Genomic DNA, 20915 nt, shown 5'->3' on the forward strand with positions numbered 1-20915 from the left:
ATCTGATATGAGAATCGCTACCCCAGCCTTCTTTTGAGTCCCATTGGCATGAAAGATGCTTCTCCACCCCTTCACTTTCAGTCTGCGTGTATCTTTAGGTTCAAAATGGGTCTCTTGTAGACAGCATATGGATGGGTCCTGTCGTTTTATCCAATCTGCAACCCTGTGCCATTTTATGGGTGCATGTAGGCCATTCACATTGAGAGTGATTATTGATAGATACGTTTTTATTGACATCGAGTTACCTTTGAAGTCTCTCTTTATGTAGACTGTCTCTATATTTCTGTTCAATGCTATTCCTGAGATTTTTCCTCTTTTATAGAACCCCCCTTAATATTCCTGCAGTATCGGCTTGGTGGTTGCATAGTCTTTTAAGCCTTGCCGGTCTTGGAAACTCTTTATCTCTCCATCCATTTTGAATGTCAGTCTTGCTGGATAAAGTATTCTTGGCTGCATGTTCTTCTCATTTAGTGCCCTGAATATATCTTGCCAGCCTCTTCTGGCTTGCCAGGTCTCTGTGGACAGGTCTGACGTTATTCTGATGGGCTTCCCTCTGTAAGTAAGGAGCCTCTTTGCCCTGGCGGCTTTCAAGAGATTATACCTACAATTATAATTCCTCAATTTGACTATCAGGCGTCGTGATGTTTTTTTGGAGTGTATAATCTTGGGTGGAGACCGTTCAGCCTCTAGTATATGAACGCTGGTTTCATTCGCGAGATTCGGAAAATTTTCATGAAGGACTTGTTCCACGATATCTTCTAGACTTCTTTCTTTCTCCTCCCCTTCAGGAATTCCAATAATTCTGACCTTGGAACGCTTCATGGCATCATTTATTTCCCTGGTTCTGCTTTTGTGGGATCTAAGCTGTTTGTTCCAGGCTTCCTCCTGATCCTTTCTCTCTATCTGTTTGTCTTCCAGATCACTAATTCTATCTTCTGTCTCAGTTACCCTAGCTTTGAGATTAGTTTGGAACTCATTGAGAGCATTGTGGACCTCCTCCCTGGTAGCTTTAAGCTCCGCCCTAACATTGTGAACATCCTGTCTGGTCGCTTTCAGTTCGGCCCTAATCAATTCTGTTTGGTCATCCATGGCTTTCTCCAACCTAGCTATTGCCTGGATAATTGTTAGCCTGAATTCTCTTTCCGACATGTTGTCTATGTTGATAGCCGTTAGCTCTGTTGCAGAAGGTCCATCCTCTGTATTTTTCTTCTGTTGGGCATTCCTCCTCCTAGTCATTTTGGTGGGAGAAGACTGAACAGATGTAGCTGGATGTATCAACTCTGGTGCAGTCAAGGTGCACCCTGGAACACTTCTGTGCAATCAGGATTCCCCACCCAAACGAGAGACAAAAGAAAAGAAAAAGAAAAAGAATAAAAGGAAAAGAAATTAAAGAAGAAAAAAAAAGATTAAAGAGAGAGAGAGAGAGACAGGAAAGAAAGGGGAGAAGAAAGATAAGGTTCAGCCCAGATGGGCCCCAAGGTAAGATTTATGAAGTAGACAAACAAAAAGAGATAAAAAGACTGATACAATTATATGGCAAGAGAAAGAAAAAAAATATATATGCAAATAAAGAAACAACCTCGTCAAAAAGAACCACAAGTGTAAAATGTATATGCTATCAGGACAAACTCAAAAAACACAGAAACACTGGAGCTCCCAGACAGCCGCCACTGCCTTGGCTTTGGGGACGAGCAAAAGATCTTGCGCCTCCAGGGTCTGCAACTTGGAACCTGCTCTGCCAGCAGCCAAGGGGGAATTTATTCAGCTTCTGCACCCAGACTGAGGCTTCTCTCTGAGATGGAGATCAGGGTGCGGTTTGATTTCTTTTAATACTACAAAAACCATCAAAGGCGGTCAAGGTGAGAGGAAAAAAAGTGAACAAGCAAAAAAAAAAAAAAACCGCCAGAGAATAAAAGCCTGAAAAAAACCAGTTTCCCCAGAGCCCACCCCCTTGAGGGGGGCAGGGGGACTCAACTCAGGAAACATCATTGACTGACAACCCACGTGGCAGGCCCCTCCCCCAGAAAACAAACCAAGAAAGAAAGGAAAAAAAAGGACTACAAGAGAACCACCACTTCTTCATAGGAAAACTTGTATTATTCACTCGTTTCCACTATTCCGGTATATATATATATATATATATATATATATATATATATATATATATATTTTTTTTTTTTTTTACACATAGGTAATTTTTTTAACCTATTTACCACCACAGCGAGCTGCACAGTACATCAAATTCCATAATACCTTTCTAACCTGAACTTTTTGATACATACACCTATGTTTTTCTTTTGCATTTTTATTTTTTGAATTCCTTTTTTAAAAATTTTAATTTAGTCTAGTATATTCCTTTTTATTTTTATCCTCTAATATTCATATAGAGTTAACTTCAAAGTAATCCCCTTTCCCCAATCAATACTACCCCTATAGGTAAACCAATTTTTAATCCTCTTTATCTTAGGAAAGTTGAGTCTTTTAACAAAGAAATCAAGATACATCCAGGAAGAATCAAAACAACCTTCCTCGCACACACTGAGAATTTATAAGAACTCTCCCATCTTCTTCCACCAGTGTTTCTGTGTTTTTTGAGTTTGTCCTGATAGCATATAAATTTTACACTTGTGGTTCTTTTTTTTTTTAATTTATTTTTTTTTCCAATTTATTTACTTTCAGAAAAACAGTATTCATTATTTTTTCACCACACCCAGTGCTCCATGCAAGCTGTGCCCTCTATAATACCCACCACCTGGTACCCCAACCTCCCACCCCCCTGCCATTTCAAACCCCTCAGATTGTTTTTAAGAGTCCATAGTCTCTCATGGTTCATCTCCCCTTCCAATTTACCCAAAAGCACATACCCTCCCCAATGTCCATAACCCTACCCCCCTTCTCCCAACCCCCCTCCCCCCAGCAACCCACAGTTTGTTTCGTGAGATTAAGAGTCACTTATGGTTTGTCTCCCTCCCTATCCCATCTTGTTTCATGGATTCTTCTCCTACCCACTTAAGCCCCCATGTTGCATCACCACTCCCTCATATCAGGGAGATCATATGATAGTTGTCTTTCTCCGCTTGACTTATTTCGCTAAGCATGATACGCTCTAGTTCCATCCATGTTGTCGCAAATGGCAAGATTTCGTTTCTTTTGATGGCTGCATAGTATTCCATTGTGTATATATACCACATCTTCTTGATCCATTCATCTGTTGATGGACATCTAGGTTCTTTCCATAGTTTGGCTATTGTGGACATTGCTGCTATAAACATTCGGGTGCACGTGCCCCTTTGGATCACTACGTTTGTATCTTTAGGGTAAATTCCCAGTAGTGCAATTGCTGGGTCATAGCAATTGAAAAAATATTGAAAAAATATACAGTGGAAAAAAGACAGCCTCTTCAATAAATGGTGCTGGGAAAACTGGACAGCTATATGTAGAAGAATGAAACTCGACCATTCTCTTACACCGTACACAAAGATCAACTCAAAATGGATAAAAGACCTCAACGTGAGACAGGAATCCATCAGAATCTTAGAGGAAAACATAGGCAGTAATCTCTTTGATATCAGCCACAGCAACTTCTTTCAAGATATGTCTCCAAAGGCAAAGGAAACAAAAGCAAAAATAAACTTCTGGGACTTCATCAAAATCAAAAGCTTCTGCACAGCAAAGGAAACAGTCAAAAAAACAAAGAGGCAACCCACGGAATGGGACAAGATATTTGCAAATGACAGTACAGACAAACGGTTGATATCCAGGATCTATAATGAACTCCTCAAACTCAACCCACACGAAACAGACAAACACATCAAAAAATGGGCAGAAGATATGAACAGACACTTCTCCAATCAAGACATACAAATGGCTATCAGACACATGAAAAAATGCTCATCATCATTAGCCCTCAGGGAGATTCAAATTAAAACCACATTGAGATATCACCTTACACCAGTTAGAATGGCCAAAATTAACAAAACAGGAAACAACATGTGTTGGAGAGGATGTGGAGAAAGGGGAACCCTCTTCCACTGTTGGTGGGAATGCAAGTTGGTGTAGCCTCTTTGGAGAACAGTGTGGAGATTCCTCAAGAAATTAAAAATAGAGCTTCCCTACGACCCTGCAATTGCACTCCTGGCTATTTACCCCAAAGATACAGATGTCGTGAAAAGAAGGGCCATCTGTACCCCAATGTTTATAGCAGCAATGGCCACAGTCGCCAAACTATGGAAAGAACCAAGATGCCCTTCAACAAATGAATGGATAAGGAAGATGTGGTCCATATACACTATGGAGTATTATGCCTCCATCAGAAAGGACGAATATCCAACTTTTGTAGCAACATGGACGGGACTGGAAGAGATTATGCTGAGTGAAATAAGTCAAGCAGAGAGAGTCAATTATCATATGGTTTCACTTATTTGTGGAGCATAACCAATAGCATGGAGGACAAGGGGCGTTAGAGAGGAGTGGGGAATTTGGGTAAATTGGAAGGGGAGGTGAACCATGAGAGACTATGGACTCTGAGTAACAGTCTGAGGGGTTTGAAATGGCGGGGGGGTGGGAGGTTGGGGTACCAGGTGGTGGGTATTATAGAGGGCACGGCTTGCATGGAGCACTGGGTGTGGTGAAAAAATAATGAATACTGTTTTTCTGAAAATAAATAAATTGGAAAAAATATTGAAATATAAGAATAAAGAGAAAAGACAGAAAATGTATTTAAAAGTTTCTTATCCCTGCATTATTTATAACACTGAATTTTAAGATCCAATAGGAGCCAATTATTTTAAATTTCATTTCTACTTCAGATTTCTCACAAGCAAAAAGATATTTAAGGGCATTTCAACAGTATTGAACATTGACATGTAGTACCAATAATACAATTCTTGTGTTTTAAACACTATTTCCCAATTAAAAGAATCAGACCTTTTTGGAAAGCTGTATGATTATGGGTATTGGTCAGGGAGGTATACACTGAGCCTAGAGCATTGTGTTGTGCTAAAAACAAATGACTAATGTGTATAACAAAGCAATCAGGAAGATTGAGTTCAAGAGGCACTCACTAGCCACATTTGGCATAATTTGAGCTTCAAAGAATAATGACTATAATTATTTGTGACAAACTGAATAAATAAAAATTCCATGCTGATAGATGTTGGAAAAAAAAAAGAAAAAATCTTTAAAGCCATCACTGGTCACTATCATCATGTTCTTACTATAAATATTGGAAATTAAAGAGCATAAATTAACACCCATCTTCACACAAGAATAACAATCAGTAAGTACAGAAAAAGAATAGAATTCACTTTAAAATCACTGTTTTGTAGCCAAAAATGAAAACGATTAATTATATGCTATATTGATTACAGGTTAAGTGTCATAGATTCCACAAGCATTAGGTGAAAAGCTTTGGAGAAATAGTATATATATACCAATATTAACAGCAAAGATAACTTGCCAATTGTAACAATGTTCCTTTCAATGTGAGAAAACTGGCTTGTGTTTCAGATTTAGATAAATTGACTCCATTGGAGACAGCCAGTTTCTCATTCTAAGAATGCCACGGGATTTGATGCAAAACGAAGTAATAAGATATCACCTTGAAGTATTTTTACCTTAATTATATCTTTATTTTCATCTTAAAGTTTTCATGGTTTTGTAGAAGATAAAAATGTTCACAGTCAACTGATCTCAACTAATTATGTTGTTTGAAATGTATGAACATAAAAATCATATTTCAGACTCTTTTTGTTGAATGATTCCAAAACCCCCTTGAGCAGCAAAATAATTAGATTTGAAGATCATTGTCAAAGAGGTCCTCATAATTCTCCACATATACCATCTTACTTTTAATATATTCTTATTTTATTTTAATTTTAAAATGATTTATTTATATATTTAAGTAACCTCTACAGCCAATGTGGGGCTCAAACTCACGACCTTGAGATTGAGGGCACACTCCACTGGTTGAGCCAGCCAGGCACCCAAATAAAATAACCACCTTTATTGTAGTTCAAAGGTGATACAAAGATAGAAAACATGGAAAATACAGGTGAGCATTAAGGACTTAAACACCAACTCTTTTTTTTTTAATATTTACTTATTTTTTAAATTTCTTTTCAGTGTTCCAGAATTCATTGTTTATGAACCATACCCAGTACTTCATGCAATAGGTGCCTTCCTTAATACCCACCACCAGGTTCACCCAACTCCCCACCCCATGCCCTTCCCAAATGCTCAGTTTGTTTCTCAGAGTCCACAGTCTCTCCCCCTTCTAGTTGCCCCAACTCCTTTCTCCTTTCCATCTCCCAATGTCCTCCATATTATTACTCATGCCCCATAAATAAGCAAAACTATATGATAATTCTCTCTCTGCTTGACTTATTTCACTCAGCATAATCTCCTCTAGTCCCGTCCATATTGATACAAAAGTTGGGTATTCGTCCTTTCTGATGGAGACATAATACTCCACAGTGTATATGGACCATATCTTCTTTATCCATTCATCTTTTGAAGGGTCTCTTGGCTCTTTCCATAGTTTAGTGACTGTGGCCATTGCTGCTATGAACATTCGGGTACAGATGGCCTTTCTTTTCACTACATCTGTATCTTTGGGGTAAATACCCAGTAGTACAATTGCAGGGTCATAGGGAAGCTATATTTTTAATTTCTTAAGGAATCTCCACACTGTTTTCCAAAGTGGCTGCACCAACTTGCATTCCCACCAACAGTGTAAGAGGGTTCCCCCTTCTCCATCCTATCCAACACATGTTGTTTACTGTCTTGTTAATTCTGGCCATTCTAACTGTGTAAGGTGGTATCTCAGTGTGGTTTTGATTTGAATTTCCCTGATGGCTAGTGATGATGAACGTTTTTTCATGTGTCTGTTAGCCATCTGTATGTCTTCTTTGGAGAAGCGTCTGTTCATGTCTTCTGCTCATTTTTTGACATGATTATCTGTTTTGTGTGTGTTGAATTTGAGGAATTCTTTATAGATCTTGGACACAGTCTTTTGTCTGCACTGTCACTTGTGAATATTTTATCCCATTCTGTGGCTAACCACCAACTCTTACCCCTAACATTTCTGAATTCAACTATAATTATTATAAATATTTTATTGTACTTCCTAGCAATCTTTGTTCTATAAACACTTATGCAGGATCAAATTATACTCTGTGTGTGTGTGTGTTTATACTTGATATAGGTTTTTTTGGACATTTTCACGTTATAGTATGCCAGTTACATACCCAATTAGATTCTAATTTCTCTTTATGATTTGTTCAAATTTTTATGTGTGCTAGATAGCTATCTTGTAGAAGATCTTGCATTTCATCATTTGGTAGATAAGCAAAAGTAGATAATAACTACTTACATCTTATTACTAGTGTAGGTATGACATAGTTAGGCCTTATGAATTTTTGAAGTGAAATAACCTTAAAGATGGAGAAAAGCATTTTCTCCCATTTCCTCTGAACAGAGAGTCTCAGACAGTCCCAGAAGTTATGGAAGAAGCTTTGAAAAAGTTAGAGGGAAAGATGGACAAAAGTAGGCACTGGAGTGATTGAATCTAGTTTCTTGCTTTAAGTATTTTATGAATAGGACACGAAGCATTTTGGCTGGCCAAGTTTTAATGAGGTGCTTTTAAGAAGTGATTTATTCATCCCTCTGATTATCATCACATCATGCATATACTATTCAATACAAATTCTGATTTATGAATATAAACGAGTTACACGATACTTGAAAAAATAAACTGAGAATTGGATTGATAATGAAAAATTCTGAGTAAATGTACATATTTTAATTTTAGGACTGCATCTTAATCATTGTTTTATCCACATTCAGGATATAACAGTTTCCCATCCTGACATGTGGCTCGGAATGTATACTCTGGTGTCTTTTTACGATATCCACGAAGACAGAGAAATTCAATCACATCGCTTGTTGTAGAATATATTTTTTTCTCATAAGACCATCGAAATCTTATATTATGTCTTCTCATGATTTCTTCTGATACTGTACAGGGCTCTAGTATAAAAAAAAAGAACATAAAACATTGAAAACAGAATTTCAGACTTTCAAGTAGAATCTTCTACACTGGTCCAGGGCTTCATTTTCAAAACCTTTTTCAAACCAATTCATTGAAAGACCATTGAGTCCATTTTAATCACTTTAAATGATTAATGATGTAAAACGAGGTACTATGTTTAAGCTGTGATAATTAAATGTTGTAATCAAAGATTCATAGTATCAATTTTAAAATGCAGAAATCAAGTTCTTTCATTAAAGGATCTTTTGCTTGAACATCAGGTTTTTTTTTCCAACTTTATTTCATTACACATTAGTATTTGGTAGTTAGCATTCAACAAATGTTTGTTAACTCATGACAAGTCTATTAATAACAGCAAAGCATCTATTATACTGATTTTCCCAGGATCCATGAGAATAGTGAAATATTTACCTAAGCATTTTGGTGGTGATGACCACTTTCCATTTCTGCATGTTACAGTCCTGGGTCCCTGAAGTACATAGTAGGCCTGACATTTGTACTCTACTGACGATCCCGGAGCATATGCTGCTAGTGGGAATGAGGTAATGTCTCCATTGTCAACAGATGGAGGAGACACACATTTTCCACTAGGTTCTAAAAAAATTTTTGATTTATTGAAAGACCAAAGAAAAACAGGTTAAAATAAAGCAAATAAAAAAGCAATATCAAGACTTGTGATTTAGGCTGACAGAAATGATTCATTTAAGACGTTTTATTTTATTTTTTAAAAAATATTTTATGAATTTATTGAGAGAGAGAGAGAGAGAGAGAGAGGGAGAGAGAGTGAGAGTCAGGGAGACAGAGAGAGCAGAAGCCAAGTAGAGGGAGGCAGGGAGCCTCCCTGGGCAGGGAGCCTGATGTGGGGCTCCATCCCAGGACCCCAAGATCATGACCTGAGTAGAAGGCATACACTTAAACAATAAACAATGGTTAAGATGCAGTCCTAACATTAAGATATGTCACATTAGATATGTTATAAAAATATGTAACATTAAAATAACCAACTGAGCCACCAGGCACCCCTGCTGAAGAAATTTTAAACACTTAAACTGAGAATCACACTTTTAAACCTTTCCTTTTATGCCACATAAAAGCATGCATAAAGCATTAACATATATGTCTGCTTTACCATATTCTGGTGTTAAAAAGTGTTTTTCCTACTGAATCAATACTGGGCAGATGGATAGGTAATAGGAACAAAGAAACTTTCTTGTTACACACAAAATACTGCAGTTACTATTGGATCTCTAGTCCTTGTTTATTGATTGTCATTTCTGTTGCAAAAGGAACATCAACTTTGTTAATTAAAGTGAAAGAATTACACATTTGTATAATGGGAAAGGGAATTGCTGGCTTGCTGTTCTGGATAGGATGAGGTAGGAAACTTTGTGCTTATTCCTTCTGCTCAGTATCACTAAAAATCCTAAACATGTTATAAAGACCAACAAAAGAGATTGTGAAGGATGCAGAGAAGATGTTAATCTGATCTGAGGCCTTCGTATTCAAGGAATTATACCACACTGAGTTGTTGGGGTTTTCATGTTGCTGCCTATGGATCCTGGACTGGGCACTGAAGAAGACTGGAACCTGAAATGAGATCAAGTTCGGAGAAAAAAAGTCCCAAGAATTGCCTGCTGTCTTTAGCCAAAGGCTCAGGAAAGGAGTATTCTAGCAAGACAGATTTTTTTTTAAAACAATACTTGAATTACTCCTGAAGAAACTCCTAGAAGAAACCCCGACCAGCCCTCTCCCCATGTTGATCAGAGGTCAAAGGTGGAACCTTGACTTCCAGACACAGTCAGGGAACAAGATACCTCACTGCTTTCCACGGTGTTAGTGGAGGCCAAGTGGGAACCCTGGAGTTGCACTCTGCAGTTATGGAGGCCTGATAAATAAGATATTTCAATAAAATCCAGAGTCTTAAAATACAGCACCCGAAATTCTAAAATATAATTGAAAATCATTCATCATAGCAAGGACCTGGAAAAATTTCAGAAGAGAAAAGATAATCAACAGATCACAACACTGAGATGGCACAGCATTTGATGATGGTTTTCAAAAATCTAGTGGGAATAATAGAACTGAAAAATATAATAGTGGAATTAAAAAACCTCACTAGATGGACTCAATTATGGATTACAGATGACAGAAGGCTAAATAAACTTGACTATAGAATATAAATGACTCACTTTGAAAATAGATTGAAAACAAAACCAAAAAAATATCAAAAATATGGACAGAAAATTTCCCAAATTTTTACAAGGCATAAATATTCATATTGAAAAAGCCAAACAGGACAAACCCAAAGAAAATCATGCCAACATACACCATAATTAAACTGAGGAAAAGTAAAGGAAAAGAAAAAAAATCTCAAAAGCAGCTACATAGAAACTATGCAAAATAATAAGGGAGAAAGAATTCAAATGTCAGTGGGGTCCTCATCTGTGACCTTCAAAGCAGAAAGAAGTGACAACATTTTTCAAGTGCTAGAAGACAAGAACTGTCAGCCCTGAATGCTATATCCCGTCATTGTATCCTTTGGGGTTTAAGGGAGAGAAGAAGATATTCTGAGACAAAGGGAAACAGAGCATTTATCTCCAGAAGATTGGTCTTTAAAGAATTGCTAAAGGAATTCTTCAGATATCAGGAAAAAAAATAACAGAGTAAGGATTGAGACTTCACTAAGGAAGAAAAAACAACAGACTGAAAAAATAAGGGTAAATATGATGGACTTTCTTTTTCCTAAGGAGTTTGTTAGGTTTGGTGTTTGTGTGACATTATATCATTTGATATGGGGCTCCATATATGTAGAAGAAATACTTCAGACACTTATATTTGAACTGTGGGGAACGTATGTGTGCCTGGGAAGCTCAGTCAGTTGGTTAAGTGTCCACTCTTGACTTTAGCTCAGGTCATGATGTCAGGGTTGTGAAATTGAGCCCTGTGTCAGGCTCCAAGCTGGGTGTGGAGTCTGCTGAATATTTTCTCTCTCCTCCCTCTACCACTCCAATCCCTTTCTCTCTCTCTTTCTCTCCCAATAAATTAAAAATAAAATAAAATAAAATAAAATAAAATAAAATAAAATAAAATGTGGGGAGGGTGAATGGACTTAAGTGGAAGTACGGTTTCCTCATTTCACCTGAAGTGATAAAATGTCAAAACCAGGGGGAGAAGTGACAAGCTATATATTTGCATCTTAATACCATGCACAACCATGGATAAAACTATCAAAGAGATGTGCTTCAAAATAACAAAAGCATATCAAAATAAAATTATTTGAAAATGTTCAAAAAATCCACAGGGATGGGAAAAAAAAAAGAAATGGGAGTGAGATACAGAGGAAAGAAACTCAAGGCAAATAACAAAATGGCTGACCCAGCCCCTAATCTATCGATAATTACTTTAAGTGTAAATGGCTTAAATTCTTCAGTTAAAAGACTGAAAGTGGCAGAGTGGACATGCAAACAAGAGATGACTATATGACACCTAAAAAAAACTAACTTCAACGTGAAAACATAAGTGGGCTCAAAGTAAAAGACTGGAAACTATATATGCCAGGCAAAATTTGATTTGAAAAATAAGCAGCTATTATATCTCCTCCTAAAATATTTCCTAAACTCTAAATACTTCAGTGTCCTATGACCAAGTTCTCAGAGTTTTTTTTTCTATACATACAAATTCTCTGGTTGAGCTCAGCTAGAAACCTACCTTTTTATAGTCCACATGCTGAAGAAGTCCAAATTCATATCACATTCCATGATCATGCCCCAGCTGCTGATCGATTGTGTGTCTCAAAGTGAAGTAGCCCCCACCCCCAACATATGTTTAGTACATTTATTCCTCAGGAAATAACTGAGCTTCTTAACACTTAAGATAGAGAATTTTCTGGGCGCCTGAGTGGCTCAGTTGATTAAATGTCTGACTCTTGATTTTTGCTCTGGTCATGCTCTCAGGGTCATAAGATCCAGTGTTGGGCTCCATGCTCAGTGTGGCATCTGCTAAAGATTCTCTCTCTCCCTCCCCTCTGCTCTTCCCCTCACTGCTTACATGCATATGCTCTCTCTCTCTAAAAGAAGAGAGAGAGAAAATTTTCCATGATTCCAACGGTCCTAATGTGGCCAAGTATTTCATAAAATAAATATATATTATCACTATGCAGTCCACAAAAAGAAAAAATCGGATTTTAAGCACCATCATTTTATTTGAGATTAAAAAAAAAGAGTTCATAAGAACTATGTCACTATATTTATTCATATTGACATATTTAGTCCCTAATATATTCTCTAAAACCCAAGGTGAAATAAGATACTTTACCTGCACACTGAGGTGGTTGTGACCAGTTCCCATTCAAACATCTCACTTCTACATCCCCAAACAGTTCAAAAGGTTTGGTGCATTCATAACGTACACTCTGACCAGGTAGATACCTAGGCTTCTCATCTAGGATAAAAGCATTTTCCACTTTGGGTGGATTCTCACAGGAAATATCTGAATAGAAAGAAAAAAATAGCATCTCTAACGTAATGATCATTTTGAGTAGCAAGTCAATGAATGGGATAAGGGAGATTTAAAATCAACACTTAATCTGTAATGAAAGAGTGCCAATTTAGGAAATTTACATATAAGATTAAAGAAAAGGAGATAAATATTTTTTGGTAAGATTTAAGCTTGTGTGAAAATGAGAGTTTTTCTGGACATTTCCCATTTTTAGTAAAATCAATATTACAAATTATATAAATTCAATATGAATTTGTAAACCACAAGAAAATAATAATAAAAAAATCATTTGATGTCATATTTTGACTTGCAATCATCCTGTTTATGAATGTGATTTTAGGCCCTTAGAAAAATAAACACAGTAGGCACCTCCTTAGACAATAAATGAAGAATTAACACACTTTGAAGAGTACTAGATTTGAAGGGAGAAGATGATTAACCGAGGATTCAAACAGGAGATGAAGCAAAGAACAGAAAAATACATGTTTAATTTCTAAAAGCACTCTTCAATTATAATTATTATTTTTTTTGCAAATGCTTAAGGACATTTCAATGAGAATTCAAAGTGTAATTCACTGGTGAGATTTGGGTGGGTGTAAAGAATAATAGGCCACAGCTGCAGTTCCTAAACTGGAGTACACATTGAATCCCTTGGGAATTGTTGAGACACTTACAGGGTTGCAGCCCCAGAGCTTTTGACACGGCAGGTCTGAGTGAGCCAGTGAATTATATCTGCATTTCTAACAATTATCCAGAAGATGCTGATGGGGCTATTCCAGGGACCATAGTTTGAGAACCACTGGGCTCAGACTAACCAATGAGTACACAGTTTCATTTCTTTATGTTAAAGCATAAACCTTCTTTGACCTGGCCTCAAACAATCATCTACGTCCATTGTTTAAATGACATTAGAGGGAATTGTATCTTATATTACTTAAGACATTTTGATAAATAGATTCTAAAATTTTATCGAAGTACCTTTGCATTTTGGCTCTCCTGTCCATTGGCTCTTAATGCACTGTATAAAATTGGGTCCATCCAATTGGTAATTCTTTGGACACACAAAAGTTACTTTTTCTTCTGACCTATATAAGTCCTTCTTCGGGCCTATGGGTATGGCAATACCAAAGTCAGGTAGGCCAAAACAATCTGTTTCTGAAAGAAAAGAACATGTACTTCTTTGGTAAATCTTTTAAAACACATAATGACCAATAACTAGAATGTAGAATAATAAGTACACATCAAACCAATGGGCACTGAACACAATTTTTATAAGTTGAAAAACTGTTAGAAGTCTTTTGACTTAATTATATTGAATTTTCCTATGTTTAGCAAAAGTAAAATATGGGGACGATGATATGGGAAGTCTGAAAAGGTAGAGATATATGTAATGCTTGACATCACATTTCTTCCACTGAAATTCTTTTTTGCTCATATGAGCCACCTACATTATGTATGTACTTGTATTTTTTGCTTCTGTCAAAATCTGTTTACTTTTAATTATGTCAAATATCTTAGAAAAGTATAGACTTATAAGGAGATAACTGATAAACCAACACTAAATTGAATAATGATGAGCTTGCTGAGCAGGGACCAGCTGTGATCCAGCCACAGAGAGGAATTGTCTGTGGACGTGTATCAGAGGATGTCGAATGTGCACATGAAGTGACATGAAAGTGAAATAATTTGGGCTCATGCTGTCACACTTTTATTATTAGTAGTGTTATTAATTATCTACCAGACTCCACAACTTTCCAGAGATACCTTGTTAAATTCTAGAATTACTGCCTGGTTTCATATTTGTACCATTTATGCTCTGAATTAAGAATATTGATCAACTTTAGAGTAAAATTAAATACACTGTACTTATGCATTCTGGTGGATGAGACCATTTTCCTCCTAAACACTTTATAGATGCAGATCCATTAGTCCCAAAACCTTCTTCACATTTGTATACTATTTCTTCTCCATCCTGGTAAGTGTCTGATTTGTGAAGAGGAAGACTATGTGGAACCACATATTCTGGTGGTGCACAAGGAAGCCCTAAAAAAAAAAAAAAGAAAGAAAGAATGACTCCATATTTCATTAACTCTGAAATTTCATTTTAGGTACTGGTTGCCATATTTGGCAGTCTAATTGGAAAAGAAGTGGTAACACAGGAGCTACGATAATCACACAGAGAAGGTGCGCAAATGCTTCATAAAACCACCACTCTGATGTGTGTCCAGCTGGCAACCTGAGCAAGAGCTTGAAACTAAAAAAATCAGTATATTATCAGCTGTATCAGCTTCTTTCCAGATATGTCTCCCGAGGCAAGGGAAACTAAGGCAAAAGTAAGCTATTGGGACTACATCAAAATAAAAAGCTTCTGCACAATGAAGGAAATAATAAAACTAGAAGGCAGCCTATAGAACCGGAAAAGATATTTGCAAATGACCTATCTGATAAAGGGTTAGTATCCAAATATGGAAAGAACTTATAAAACTCAGCACCGAAAAAGTGAATGATCCAATTAAAAATGGGCAGAAGTCATGAACAGAAAGTCTTCCAAAGAAGAGTACAGATGGTCAACATACACAAAAAGATGCTCATTATCACTCATCATTAGGGAAATACAAATCAAAACTATAATGAGATACCACCTCACACCTGTCAGAATGGCTAAAATTAAAAAAAAAAACCCACAAGAAACAACAGACGCTTGTAAGTATGTGGAGAGAGAGAAACCCTCTTGCACTGTTGGTGGGAATGCAAATTGGTGCAGCCACTCTGGAGAACAGTATGGAGATTCCTCAAAAAGTTAAAAATAGAGCTACCCTGTGAACCAGCATTTGCACCAGTAGGTATTTACCCCAAACAAACAAAAGTCTAATTCAAAGGGATACATGTACCCTGATACTTATAGCAGAATTATTTATAATAGCTAAGATATGGAAATGGCCCAAATGTCCACTGATAAATGAATGGATAGAGGTAGTAAAGAGGAGGTAGTATTATGCCTCCCTTAGAAAGGATGAATACCCAACTTTTGTATCAACATGGACGGAACTGGAAGAGATTATGCTGAGTGAAAGAAGTCAAGCAGAGAGAGTCAATTATTGTATGGTTTCACTTATTTGTGGAGCATAAGGAATAACACAGACGGCATTGGGAGATGGAGAGGAGAAGGGATATGGGGAAACTGGAGGGGGAGACAAACCATGAGAGACTGTGGACTCTGAGAAACAAACTGAAGGTTTTGGAGAAGAGGGGAGGGGGGGATGGGTGAGCCTGGTGGTGGGTATTAAGGAAGGCACATATTGCATGGAGCACCACGTGTGCTGCATAAACAATGAATTTTGGAACACTGAAAAAAATTAAATTACTAAAAAAAGGAAAAGAAAAGGTAGTACGTATATTACTCAGTTATAAAAAAGAATGAAATCTTGCCAATGGCAATAACATAGATGGAGCTAGAGACTGTAATACTAAGTAAAATAAACCAGAGAAAGACAAATACCATATTCCAGTTAGGCAACATACAATGTAATATTAGTTTCAGGGTTATAATGATTAAGTGATTAATCAGTTCCATAGAACAATCAGTGCTCATCAAAGGGCCCTCCTCAATCCCCTTGACTAACTGGAATTTTAGTGAAAACTTTAAAAAATAATAAAATAAAAAATAAAAATGTCAACATATTTATGAAAGAGACTGTTAGTGCTTCTTAAACCATTATAGTGAACAGCAAAAAGAAAGCATTGAGAATTAATCTTCTTACGATTAGTACCATATATTGTAAGAAGTCAGGAAGAAAGGGATAGGAAAAGCAACAATAACACAAAGCTGATGGCAAAGCAAAGCAAAAGTTATATACAACTTATATAAACAGGTAGGAATATGAATAGGCATACCTATATGAATAGGTAGGTTTAATTACACTACACACCTAGTTTTAATTAAACAATTGCCATCACTGAAAGTGATTCTAGGTGCAGGAATTGAAACCGCGCTGCTGCCAACAAGAACTTGAAAGCTGCAAACTTTCAGCCTAGGAGGGGACCATGGTGGGGCCTGTGAGGCATAAGAAACCAATTACTCACAGTTGGAGAATTCTGACAGCGGTGATGACTGTTTCTGCGACCGCACCTTTAAATAAGAAACCCAGAACAACACCAAAGGAGTTAAAACTAGAAACAAGGAAATCTAAGCTGAAGAATCTCCAGAAAGAAGATATCCTAGTACAAGAGAAAACACCTAAAAAAAAAAGGATGGCTTTAGATGACAAGCTGTGCCAGCGAGACTTAGAAGTCCCACTAGCTTTACCTGTGAAGGAACTTCCAACAGTCACCACTGATGTAGAAGAGGCTCAAGACAAAAGCACCGAAAAAGGTGGCAGCAGTGGAATCAGAACATGGCTAAGTCTCCCCATATCTCCAATTGCAGTGTGGCCGGTGATTATTTAGATTTGGGTGAGATTACTGAGGAAGATGATTTGCACGGTGTTCAAGGGAAAAGAAAAGCAGCATCAAAAGCTGTGGTACAACAGAGAAAGATCCTTTTGGAAGGCAGTGAGGACGACAGTGCTAATGACCGAACCAGACTCTGCAACTGGTGGAGAATCTGAGGATGACTCTGCTTTTAGTGAGAGTGAAGATGATGATGAAGATTCTTCACCATGGGAAAAAATAAAAATAAAGTGAAAGAAGTTAAAAAGAAAGAAGTGAGGGTAAAATCCCCAGTTGAGAAAAAGGAGAAGAAACCTAAATCCGGATGTGATATTTTGGTGACTTGAGAGATTCTGCTCCAGCTGCTGTGAAATCAGAATCTCAGCCTTCACCAAAAAAGGTTTCTCTTTCATCAGAGTCCACTAGGAAACCATTACAAATACGCAGCCATTCAGCTGAAAGCAAAAAACCCAAGTGGGTCCCACCAGCGACATCTGGAAGCAGCAACAGCAACAGGAGCCCACTGGCAGGGGTGTCTGTTAAGTCTCCAAATCAGTCTCCACCTTGGCTTGTCCAGATTGGCACGAGTTAAACCTTTGCATCCAAATGCTGCTCATAGCTGAGTGTGGCAGTAAACAAAAGTTTGATTAAGAGAATCAGAGTTTTACAATGTGTTTCTATTTGAATTGTGTTTCTATTTAAGGAGAGTGTCACAATATAAAGGAATCCTTTAATGTCATGTGAATTGCCTCTGCCTATTTTGTGAAGATGTTCTCTGAAGCTGTTCAAGACTTCAAGAAGAAGATTGTTTATAAGAATTATCTTGTGGTATCATTTCCTCCTGAAGAATGTATTCTCTTTTTCCTGTATATATAATAAGTCATTGTCATTACGTGGTTGTCTGTTTGACAAGGAGGAAGTCCATGTTGCATACTGCTCTTTTCTAGTAAGATGACTTTGCTTTCTAGCTTTGGCACCTTCTATGGCACCTTAAGTTTCACTGTTGAAAATTTATCTGGTGAACGGAAACATTCCCATTTTCCCCAGGAGTCATTTCTGAAATCTTAAGTTGCGTGATCAGTTTTACTGCAAGGATGTTTCATATTTTAGCCAATATTTTATAGTAAGAATCAGAATTATTTTACATATTAAAATGGTTGCTGTAATATGGCATATGTCTCCTACTCAGAAGTAGATGTTTATTGTAGAGCCAATAGTATTTCATGAGATTTTATGAAGCTCTCATTGTCAAAACCTGTAATAAAAGGGGAAGAGTCTCGGTGTGCTCTTTTCCTTGATACCGTTACATTCATCTATCTCTGATTGTCTACATTTCACTATTAAATGAACGTTTTGCGCAAAAAAAGGTGATTCTATAACGAATCAATAAAATTACCAAAAATGGGACAGATTTGGTTATGCAAAAATTGGTAAAGTACATGATTATATAAATGATTTTAGATATTCAGATATAAATGATTTTAGATACTTAGAAACCTAAAGGACTCTTTCTCATGACTTCGATGACAATTATGTTTATTGGATTGTACTGAAAATTAAAAGTAGAATTTTAGTTTGTATACTGCCCTCACCTATACACCGGGGTAGAGAACTCCATTTTCCCATTTTGCATGTTATCTCCTCTTTTTCAGATATCCTGAAACCATCCTTACAAGTGTAATTTAGTTTGCTGCCATGTGGGTAAAGCTTAGGTTTCAATGTTTCTTTTATTTCTTCTGAAAATTCAGATGATTTAATGGTTCCATGTTCTATACGACGTGGTTGAGGACACCCGAGTTTTTCTGTATGAAGAACAGAGATCAAAGGGTCAAGTATAGATACAATGTATAAGTTGAAAAATGCAATCAAATACCATTTGGCATTTTATTTTTTTTCCAATTTATTTATTTTCAGAAAAACAGTATTCAATATTTTTTCACCACACCCAGTGCTCCATGCAAGCTGTGCCCTCTATAATACCCACCACCTGGTACCCCAACCTCCCACCCCCCCGCCATTTCAAACCCCTCAGATTGTTTTTCAGAGTCCATAGTCTCTCATGGTTCATCTCCCCCTCCAATTTACCCAAAAGCACATACCCTCCCCAATGTCCATAACCCTACCCCCCTTCTCCCAACCCCCCTCCCCCCAGCAACCCACAGTTTGTTTCGTGAGATTAAGAGTCACTTATGGTTTGTCTCCCTCCCTATCCCATCTTGTTTCATGGATTCTTCTCCTACCCACTTAAGCCCCCATGTTGCATCACCACTCCCTCATATCAGGGAGATCATATGATAGTTGTCTTTCTCCGCTTGACTTATTTCGCTAAGCATGATACGCTCTAGTTCCATCCATGTTGTCGCAAATGGCAAGATTTCGTTTCTTTTGATGGCTGCATAGTATTCCATTGTGTATATATACACCACATCTTCTTGATCCATTCATCTGTTGATGGACATCTAGGTTCTTTCCATAGTTTGGCTATTGTGGACATTGCTGCTATAAACATTCGGGTGCACGTGCCCCTTTGGATCACTACGTTTGTATCTTTAGGGTAAATTCCCAGTAGTGCAATTGCTGGGTCATAGGGCAGTTCTATTTTCAACATTTTGAGGAACCTCCATGCTGTTTTCCAGAGTGGTTGCACCAGCTTGCATTCCCACCAACAGTGGAGGAGGGTTCCCCTTTCTCCGCATCCTCGCCAGCATCTGTCATTTCCTGACTTGTTGATTTTAGCCATTCTGATTGGTGTGAAGTGATATCTCATTGTGGTTTTGATTTGTATTTCCCTGATGCCGAGTGATATGGAGCACTTTTTCATGTGTCTGTTGGCCATCTGGATGTCTTCTTTGCAGAAACGTCTGTTCATGTCCTCTGCCCATTTCTTGATTGGATTATTTGTTCTTTGGGTGTTGAGTTTGTTAAGTTCTTTATAGATTTTGGACACTAGTCCTTTATCTGATATGTCGTTTGCAAATATCTTCTCCCATTCTGTCAGTTGTCTTTTGGTTTTGTTAACTGTTTCCTTTGCTGTGCAAAAGCTTTTGATTTTGATGAAATCCCAAAAGTTCATTTTTGCCCTTGCTTCCCTTGCCTTTGGCGATGTTCCTAGGAAGATGTTGCTGCGGCTGAGGTCGAAGAGGTTGCTGCCTGTGTTCTCCTCAAGGATTTTGATGGATTCCTTTCTCACATTGAGGTCCTTAATCCATTTTGAATCTATTTTTGTGTGTGGTGTAAGGAAATGGTCCAATTTCATTTTTCTGCACGTGGCTGTCCAATTTTCCCAACACCATTTATTGAAGAGGCTGTCTTTTTTCCATTGGACATTCTTTCCTGCTTTGTCGAAGATCAGTTGACCATAGAGTTGAGGGTCTATTTCTGGGCTCTCTATTCTGTTCCATTGGTCTATGTGTCTGTTTTTGTGCCAGTACCATGCTGTCTTGATGGTGACAGCTTTGTAATAAAGCTTGAAGTCCGGAATTGTGATGCCACCAACTTTGGCTTTGTTTTTCAATATCCCTTTGGCTATTCGAGGTCTTTTCTGGTTCCATATAAATTTTAAAATTATTTGTTCCATTTCTTTGAAAAAGATGGATGGTACTTTGATAGGAATTGCATTAAATGTGTAGATTGCTTTAGGTAGCATAGACATTTTCAAAATATTTATTCTTCCAATCCAGGAGCATGGAACATTTTTCCATTACTTTGTGTCTTCCTCAATTTCTTTCATGAGTACTTTATAGTTTTCTGAGTATAGATTTTGTGCCTCTTTGGTTAGGTTTATTCCTAGGTATCTTATGGTTTGGGGTGCAATTGTAAATGGGATTGACTCCTTAATTTCTCTTTCTTCTGTCTTGTTGTTGGTGTAGAGAAATGCAACTGATTTCTGTGCATTGATCTTATATCCTGACACTTTACTGAATTCCTGTATAAGTTCTAG

At 37.3% G+C, this 20915-nt stretch overlaps 1 protein-coding gene and 1 pseudogene across 2 annotated transcripts in view; one reads left to right on the forward strand and one right to left on the reverse strand.

Moving 5' to 3' along the window:
• Positions 1–7610: 7610 nt before the first annotated feature.
• LOC122918866 (complement factor H-like) overlaps positions 7611–20915 on the reverse strand; it is a 106734-nt gene continuing 93429 nt past the window's right edge. For both annotated transcript variants that reach the window (XM_044267794.1, XM_044267793.1), the window contains 6 exons: positions 18568–18777; positions 14414–14590; positions 13526–13702; positions 12365–12538; positions 8462–8644; positions 7611–8028 (listed from right to left, as the gene is read on the reverse strand). In XM_044267794.1, coding sequence (XP_044123729.1) covers positions 7832–8028; positions 8462–8644; positions 12365–12538; positions 13526–13702; positions 14414–14590; positions 18568–18777 — 1118 coding nt within the window. In that variant the 3' untranslated portion in view covers positions 7611–7831. The remainder of the gene's footprint in view (positions 8029–8461; positions 8645–12364; positions 12539–13525; positions 13703–14413; positions 14591–18567; positions 18778–20915) is intronic.
• LOC122918867 lies at positions 16592–17598 on the forward strand (annotated as a pseudogene).

This window comes from Neovison vison, chromosome 10 (assembly GCF_020171115.1).
Source record: "Neovison vison isolate M4711 chromosome 10, ASM_NN_V1, whole genome shotgun sequence".
NCBI lineage: Eukaryota > Metazoa > Chordata > Mammalia > Carnivora > Mustelidae > Neogale > Neogale vison.